We start from the raw sequence: 9116 nt of genomic DNA, 5'->3' as shown, positions 1-9116 counted from the left end.
GTCGAGTCTGTGAATCGTCGGTTCACTCGGTTCGAGTTCAACTCGTGGTTGTTCTGTCGAGTTAGCTTTAACGTCTCATAGGTAAGGCACCACTGGTGAGTTGATAAACAAAAGAAAAGTTGATGAATGATAGTTTTTTCTATGGAAATCATTTCATTTGCTATGAGCAAATGATGGAAATGGTTTCGATAGAGTTGATTTTTTTAAATTTATTGAGCTTTGGCAACGAGGCAAGCAGCTTAAAACTACTTATCAAAACTAATCGGTGAAGTATCTAAACCTTAACACAACAACGTAATAAATAATAATAATAATAATAGTAAAAAAGTATTCATAAATTATAAAGGATCAAAATTATCCGTAAAAAAATTCAAAATAATAATATACATATTGAATTTTTTTAAGAGTTCCCCTGTACAGTATAGTCTCTTAATAATCCTTTTCAACTAAGTATTTCGATGTGACAAAAAGTTAGTAGAAGTTAGTTAAGTAGTAGTAGTAGTAGTAGTTAAGTTAGTAGTAGTTAGTTAGAATATAGAATTAAATGCGCTAAAATGTGATTTTTTTTGTGGTATTTCCAACGATTAAATATACTTGGTATTGCCAGATAAACGATAACAACAGTCCATTCGATTATAAATTTCGATATATTACTTCTAAGAGTGGGAAATCAGAAGCCAATCAAGACAAAGAAAAGTTGACAACAATTTTTAGGTATTTGCATTGGCTCTACCTAAAAGAAATTGTTCCCAAATATAAAATGTGCTTAAATCGATTGGCTGAATCAAGTTCTACGTATTTGGATCAATAACAAATATTTAAAATGGCAATTATTAAAAAAAAACCAACTCTTTCCGTTTCCGGCCGACATTATTGAGTTGTTCGTTCGCCGGGTCTGTGAGGGTCGTAAGTGAATGAAAAACTCAAAAAAACTCTAAATTCTCTCAAATTTGAGAGGTAAGATCGTTTTTTCGGATTAATAGATATTTGTTAACGTGTTTTGTAGAATAAAATTTGCTGATGTAAAACTATGGTCTTCCTGTTCTATTGTTCCAGATTCCTACCTACCTATTCAAGCGTTTATTACCACGTAGATCCATTTATTTGGATTAAAACAGCATAATGCAGTACAACGGCTTCCATAATCAGCATCCGATGTGAGTAGAATACCCAACTAAACTTATACTTGTGGGCAATCGATGTGCCGTTTCCTCATTGACCTGTTTTAGTAACAGCAGCGGCCATTTTGTGAAATCCTCATGCTCAGCTGATAATGGTTACTATTTACTTGTACCCGTTTTAACTTGCAAGTATTTATGAAAATCCAAAAGCTCGAAAGACAATACAAAATAATTGACGTCATTGATTGATATTAGGCCAAGTTATTGAGGAAGTGGTTTCAATGTGGCGAATTTTTTCTAATTTGCTACTATCCATTCACCTACTTTCTCTATACCTATACGTTGTTCCCGTTTTATCGTTGTTCATAAGACCTGCGTTATGATTTGAAATAGCTTTGTCAAATTAAAGTACCTGTAATGAATAATTTATAGTTGCGAGTTCTAATTAGAACATCATCAAAAGAATATGGGATTTTCACGTACATTGCTAAGTATGTCAACGATTAGTGAAAGTCCTTTTAGATGTAATTAACATTTAAAATCTAAAATTTCATTTAACAAGTCTCTTTGGGCATTGGGCATTCAGTTTGATTTCTTTTTTGTACATATCTTCTTTTAAATGTTATGGCCCCATCGAAATAATCGAGGATTCCGCAAACGTGGTGTAAAATTGTATAATTAAAAAAGTTGCAGTTTTTAGTATTGGGTAATTTTCATTTAGTTTTCTCTACCTAATTTTGGTGGCAATTTAAATGGCGAGCTAACCCAGTATTAATAATACATATATACATATAATACGAAAGTATTAACTTAAAGTTTTAATTTAAAACTTGGCAAGATTTTTCTTGTTTAAACTTAGGCTGCTAACAGATCAACTTGTTTCGACTAGGTTCGATTTATAAATACGAAAAACTTGCTAAGTTTGCCATTTTTGCTTAATCGAAGTCCCAATCCCATCCTTAGGGTCGTATTCCAGAACTCTACTCAATGCTCAAGTCAGGAATGGAGCAGACTTGAGTATGATTTCAAGCACTGGAAATACGACCCTAATGGCAAGGACTTGAGTATGATTTTCAGTGCTCACTGCAATACTCAAGTCCTGACTTGAGCATTGAGTAGAGTTCTGGAATACGATCCTTAGTCCCATTGTAAGGTCTACATACCCTCATTAAAATAAAAGCGAATTATTTACTAATCAATTTTTTTACGAAATCAATTGACTATGCTACCAAATTATAATATCAAAGTTTATTGAATATCACGATGTTTCACTACAATGGCATTACATTTGGTTTTGTGAAATACTCCACTAGTTATAATTGTTAATATGAGGATTGAATCCTAAGAAAAATTCCTCCAATGCTGCTGGATTCGAACCAGCACATTCAGGATATCAACAATAAATTTTTGTTTGCAGGCAACAAATTTTACATATAGAATGGTGAATCATTTAGTACCAAAAAAAATTTTAAAAAATGTACCCTGAATTACTGGGTACCACTGTAATATTTTGTACATAGGTATGACATAGTGGCATTAGTGTGGGGCTAATTGTTTGATTTACTAAAAGCACCTAATAAAGGATGTTTACTTTTCTTCCATGTGGTTTTAATTATTTGTAGTTTCAGACCTCGACCAGACCGGAATGAACAATTCGGAAAAATACCATTTTTTAATGGTATGCCTGACTTTGGTGGACCCAAGAACTTTGGACCCCGCATGAACAACTTTGGAAACAAAAACAATTTTCGCCCAAGAAATGACTTTAATGGTGTGAGGAATGAGTATGGTCACAAAAATGATGGAAACCAAAATGATTTTGGTGGCCCGAAAGAATACAAGCCCAGAAACAACTATGATTCTCAAAAAAGGAACGATTATGATGATGATAAGAGTGGAAATATGCAATTCTACAATAAAAATGAGTTTGGAGGGCCAAAGCATCAGAACTTCAACAAGAATGGTTTTGGACCAAAAAACTATAACAATCAGAATGGTCACAATGGACAACAACAGAGCTTTGGACCCAAGAAAACATTCAACATTCAACCTGGACAGCAGTCAGCTGATTTCAACAACCGTAAACAACAAAGTAAGAAGGCGAAACACCCAGGTGATAGCTTAGTAAAGCCAATGTGGGACCTGGGAAACCTTGAACCTATCCAGAAAAACTTCTATAAACCCCATGCTGATGTTGAATCTCGCACTGAAGACGATGTAGATGGTTTCCGTTCAACCAAGGAAATTACGGTCAGTGGAAACAATGTGCCACGCCCCAACCAAGTATTTGATGAGGGTAATTTCCCTGACCATGTCATGAATACTATAAAAGAGCAAGGGTGGTTAGAACCTACTGGCATTCAAGCTCAGGGTTGGCCCATTGCACTGTCAGGGCGAGATATGGTTGGTATAGCCTCTACTGGATCGGGGAAGACTCTTGCATACATGCTTCCTGCTGCAGTTCATATTATGCACCAACAGAGAATTCAAAGAGGTGATGGTCCCATTGCATTAATTTTGGCACCAACAAGGGAACTAGCACAACAGATTCAATCTGTGGCTCAAGCTTACAGTGCTCGGGGTTGCATCAGAAACACTTGTCTTTTTGGTGGCTCACCCAAAGGGCCACAGGCGAGAGACTTGGAAAGAGGAGTTGAGATTGTCATTGCCACACCTGGAAGACTGATTGATTTTCTGGAACGTGGCACCACCAATTTACGCCGTTGCACATACTTGGTTCTGGATGAAGCAGATAGGATGTTAGATATGGGTTTTGAACCCCAAATTCGGAAAATTATTGAACAGATTCGCCCTGATCGCCAAGTTTTGATGTGGTCTGCTACTTGGCCTAAGGAGATCCAAGCCCTAGCAGAAGATTTCCTAACTGACTACATTAAAGTCAACATTGGATCTTTGAATTTGTCTGCTAATAACAACATCAAACAAATTGTTGAACTTTGTGAAGAACATGAAAAAGAGGTGAAACTCACCAATTTATTAAAGGAAATTTCATCTGAAAGAGACAATAAAGTTATTGTATTTGTGGAGACAAAGAAAAAGGTAAACAGTTTTTTTAATTTTTACTATCTTGATTCAGATGATATTTACAATTTATGATTTGTTATTTCAGGTGGATGACATTGCGCGGGCAGTTCGTCGCAACGGTCACAAAGCTCTCGCTATTCATGGTGACAAGTCACAGCCGGAACGCGACGCCGTGCTCACCGAGTTTAGGAATGGCGCCACTACTATTTTGATCGCTACTGATGTCGCTGCACGTGGCCTTGACGTCGAAGATGTGAAGTTTGTAGTCAACTATGATTACCCGAATTCTTCAGAAGATTACATTCACAGGATTGGTAAGTGAAAGAGACTACAATAAATGATAAAATGTAGTTACCCATTTAACAATGTTTTAATTAATAATGTCCTTGCATACAGGTCGCACAGGGCGCTGCCAACAGTCGGGCACTGCATATACTTACTTCACAAGCGGAGATTCTAGACAGGCCCGTGGATTAGTGGCAGTACTGAGAGAAACTGGTCAAAATCCTCCGGCTAAACTAGTCGAAATGGCTAGAAATGCTAACAACAATTCTGGTGAGCTAGGAATCTCTCCGAGGCTGAACCTATGCTTGTTGTATTTGTTCCTGATACTAACAATAACATTCCTGCAGGTCGCAATCGCTGGCAACAGCGTAAGGAGAACAACAGCAGCTCCAGCTCGCCACGCCAACAAAATAACCAGTGGAGCAACAAAATGGCGAAATCGCCTGTTGAAGAGATACAGAATACCTTCCAGAGCCGTAGCAACAACCAGCAAGCGCCGCGCTTCAACAATAACAACAACCAGAATCAAGGCAATCAGGGTTACAGACAGAATAATTATCAAAAGCAAGTGCCTTTCCCTAGCCCCAATGTTTTCGAGTCCATGGGAACATATCAAGGTGGCTACAATAATGGATATCAGAGTGGATACAACAATCAGAATGGATATGGACAGCGCACTTACAACAGTAAGTGACTCAAATAATACAAATCTTTATGTTATTGTTTATGTTAATTTATCTAAGTAATAACAAATGTAACAAGAACTAACGAGAACTTTGTTTCAGACTCTCGCAATGGTGGACATCAATACCGTAACAACAACTCTAATGGAAATAAGTCTGGATCAGGTTCTTCCTTTGGCTCACCGCCGCCGCACTTTGCTACTCCCCCACATTACCCACAGATGCATCCTCAACACCATGACATGCTTGGTACGGATAGATATATTCCTATCTGAAAATACCTAATTTATGAAAAATTTGAAATGAAACATCAAATTGAAATCACTAATGCAACTTGTTCTTTTAAGATTTTTGTCTTGAGGTCTGGCAACAGAAAACACGCTGTGATGTATTGTTAATATGTCATTATGTTGCACAGGTGGCAAATTCTACGGCGGAGGTGTCGGTGGTGGTGGTCCCTGCGGTTACCAGGCCGCAGTCGGCGCTGGCGTGCCCTACCCGCACCTGCCGCCTGGGCCTCTCCTCTATGCGGCCCCTGTTCAGCAGTAATTTTACTACGATAGCCATAAAGCCCTCGGTAATTCGTCATTTCACATTATATGCTTGACGAAAGGGCGTCATGGCATTTTTCCCTCTCTCTATACTCCAAAAGAATCTTAGAGCTACACAATCTCTCCCTTGATTTTTCACGATTTCAGAATGTTTACATACTTTCTGAAACATATTATTCTAATCGACAAACTTGTCATTGGAGTATTGAGATATTTTCTTCTAATTATTTTATTTTGAATATTTCTAGATCTGAATGAAAACTTAACAAAATTTGAATTGTGGTTAATATTATAAGTAACAGGTATATTAAAAAAAAGAAAGGTCAGGGACTTGGGCTATATTTGTTCACCACATTAAAGTATATAAACATGGATGCTAACATTTATTTATATTTTTGGCTTAAAAAAACATTTATAACTATAATTGAAGGAATGTGCTCAAATTAAAGTTGAGTTCGTTATAGACAATTTGACGTTTAAATTAAATCTTCTAATAATAATACATTAACCAATTTGGTGATCAAATGATTTTTTTAAATGCTACCTTTGCTCCATTGACGCTTGACTATATCGATGTTAGTGTTTTTTTGCACGATTATTAAATTTTGTGAAATACTACCTGTAGGATTTTTCTATATTTTTCTTCTGGTGTTCAAATATGGCTCAAACAATACTTTCTCTTTCATAAGAAAGTGAAGCAGGGCAATTTGCTTAACACATTAATGCCAACATTGTGATGGACTTGTTTTCGTTTCCCACCTGTAAATTTCAAATATATACTGCTATTAGTATGAATGCACTCCAGTGTTTTCATAAGTTTTTTTAATGAATAGATTCATTTGTGATCCGAAACATATTTTCGCGCCGTTCTCGAGGTGCCAGACTTTTTACTTGCCTACTAAGCAGGGAGATGATGCAGAAACATTATTTATATTATTTAATGTCTCCGACTATGATACTATTTTTTACTTTAGCATATTACTTAATGAAATATTTAAATTAATGGAAGTTTGTGTAATTAAGTGTATAATCCCTGTATTTTATGATTAATATATCGTATCTGGCACCGACTATAAAAATAACTACAAGATACCTCGTAGATGGCAATTGATGTGTTAAATTAGAACTGTTAATACCTGTGCACTTTTATTTTTCAGATACAGTTGAATTAATGTTAACGAATATGTGTGTTAGTTTATATAAATTAAGGGATTATTCTTTGTTGGCTAGATTCACGTTTATCTTTTATCAGAAGGGATACAAAATTGGTTCAAAGTGGTATTTTAACACAGTCTGTCATCAACAAATGGGTTTTGTTCATGTGTTCATTTGTCTGGTTTCGACTTAGGCGGAATTCGAATGAAGCCAACATAGCGTAATCCAAGATAAGATTCGAGGTGGATGCTTTGGACTAACTTGTGGATTCCACCATTAGATTTAATCATTATATTTGTTAGAGTAGTTGGTGTGGGTACCCTCTTGTGTAATCCCGGGTGCCTTTCGTTTTTTCTTTTAATATGTCTGTATGATGTACGAAATGCACGAAACATTAGAAGATGAGTGAAATTTTAGCAGAAGTAAAGAGACCGAAAGCTATCTAAAGTATTTTAATAAATTATTTTATTGTTAATCCAGTGAAAAATGGAAACTTAGTATTAGAACGCGTTGAAGTAATGCTTTTAAATTACATACTTGGTATTAACAATCTGTATTGCCAGATAAAATTGTGAATATTTTTCTTATGCACAGTGATGACATTGAGGTCACTGAGTTGAAGGCTATTTTTTTATTGAAGGATTAGATCTTGATATTGAATATTAAAAATATGTTATGCCTAGGGATATTTATTAGTCTGCGTCAAATTGACTACAGACGAAAGCTGGGCTTGAAATGCTATATCAAACAGTTTTAACATCTTAATATGTAGAAAGTATGTAAATAACATGCATTTACCTTAGGCAGATTAGTATTTTGAGCGTGATAGATAATGAACAATGTTTATTTTCGTTTCTTAGCAAAATAAGCGATTTCATGGTATTTGTTTTTTTTTTGGATTACTTTTATGTGATTTCAGATAATTTGACTAGATAATTACTGAAGTTTCTTTGTACGTAAACGGGTTTAAGGGCTTAAGATAGGAGTCAATAGGTACAAAATATGATGCAGTTATTACGTACGTATTAGAAAGCCCGTTGCAGTCCAAAGATTTGTAAAAATCTGTGATATTTCATTACTATATAACCTATCGTTGCGTTGGTCAATTGTTAATGCATAAGAACACTCCCATTGTCTGGATGGATAGTGTTTTACTAGACAAAAAATATATATTTTTTGACTATTTGAAGGAATTTCACGAATGGTGTGACTCATTGCTCGCGACACGTTCACAGATATAATAATATAATAGTTGTAAGATTTAATAATTTATTGTTATTCAATTTAGTTTTCAGTTAACCTGTAGGTGACGAAATTGAACCAGTTTAAAAGGGACGTAAAAGTTATTATCTCTACCTAATAAGAATCCCGTAAAACATGTAAGGTGTTATAAAACCAGGTCTCAGCAGTTAAAAAGGGGTGAACAACGTGTTTACGAGTCTCGCGTTACAGCCCATTAGGATGCGAGATTTACTTTGTTATTATGTACAATATTAATGAGACTGCCAATGAAAGATGTGTATAATGAGCATAATCTCATCTCAAAGATGGTTCCTACAGCAAACATGCCCTCGGGAGTCGTTACTAGTTTGTTGCTATTTGATATCCAGAGAGAATGTGATGTAGTGTGCGATGTCAGTCTGCTGGCAGTAGGAAGGTTGGCTAGTTACGTGCGTAGAGATCGGCAAGCGTGTGTCGAACGTATGGATAGCAGGTAGCTCCTGTATTAAAAAATGTACAAAGTACTGCACCCACCTCTACTAAAACAACTGTGATAATAACACTAAGTAGCGTAGCTGGCGATTTATATTCTAGATACGTCCAAGAGAAGGGATGACATCATATCTGACATACTGTATTGTGATAATTATTATATCGAAACGTGCAAGTCTGCTCGTGTTTCGAACGTTTTCTCTAAACAAGACTGATTATTTCTTATTGATAAATATTTTATACATATTGTTCCACTTTGACTGAATGAATTAAGATGTTTGTATTTATATTGGTAGTAATCTTCTCTTGCGCTGTGTGTTTATCACAAAAAGATTTGAGTATTCACTATGTTGGATATGAGTCAAAACGCCTTTCTAAGTGGTCACCGAATTGACGTTTCTATAGTTGGTTCTGATTTCTTTTGACAAATTATGTGGCAGCGACAGTATAACCACTAACTTATGAAGAGTTTATTTGTTGTTGTTTTGCAAAATTTTATTTATTCAAATGTCTCTTAGGCAATCGTACTTCTCATGCTTTACTATTTTAAGAATTATTATTTC

General features: G+C 35.5%; 1 protein-coding gene across 2 annotated transcripts; it reads left to right on the top strand.

Annotated features, from left to right (window-relative positions):
- Nucleotides 1–848: 848 nt before the first annotated feature.
- LOC113228030 (ATP-dependent RNA helicase dbp2-like) lies at nt 849–8515 on the top strand. 2 transcript variants are annotated; one of them, XM_026461170.1, is made up of 8 exons: nt 849–957; nt 1057–1157; nt 2750–4181; nt 4252–4480; nt 4563–4721; nt 4799–5137; nt 5237–5383; nt 5553–8515. In XM_026461170.1, exons 2-8 carry the CDS (start codon nt 1123–1125, stop codon nt 5681–5683), a joined length of 2472 nt encoding a protein of 823 aa, XP_026316955.1. In that variant the 5' UTR covers nt 849–957; nt 1057–1122; the 3' UTR covers nt 5684–8515. The 2 variants fall into 2 exon arrangements, with proteins under 2 accessions (XP_026316955.1, XP_026316954.1); XM_026461169.1 differs by having other exon boundaries at nt 2744–4181.
- The last annotated feature ends 601 nt before the right edge of the window (nt 8516–9116 follow it).

The sequence above is a fragment of the Hyposmocoma kahamanoa genome, unplaced genomic scaffold (genome assembly GCF_003589595.1).
Source record: "Hyposmocoma kahamanoa isolate Upper Pololo Valley unplaced genomic scaffold, ASM358959v1 220, whole genome shotgun sequence".
In the NCBI taxonomy this organism is placed as follows: Eukaryota; Metazoa; Arthropoda; class Insecta; order Lepidoptera; family Cosmopterigidae; genus Hyposmocoma; species Hyposmocoma kahamanoa.
This window is presented reverse-complemented; position numbering and strand designations above follow the sequence as displayed.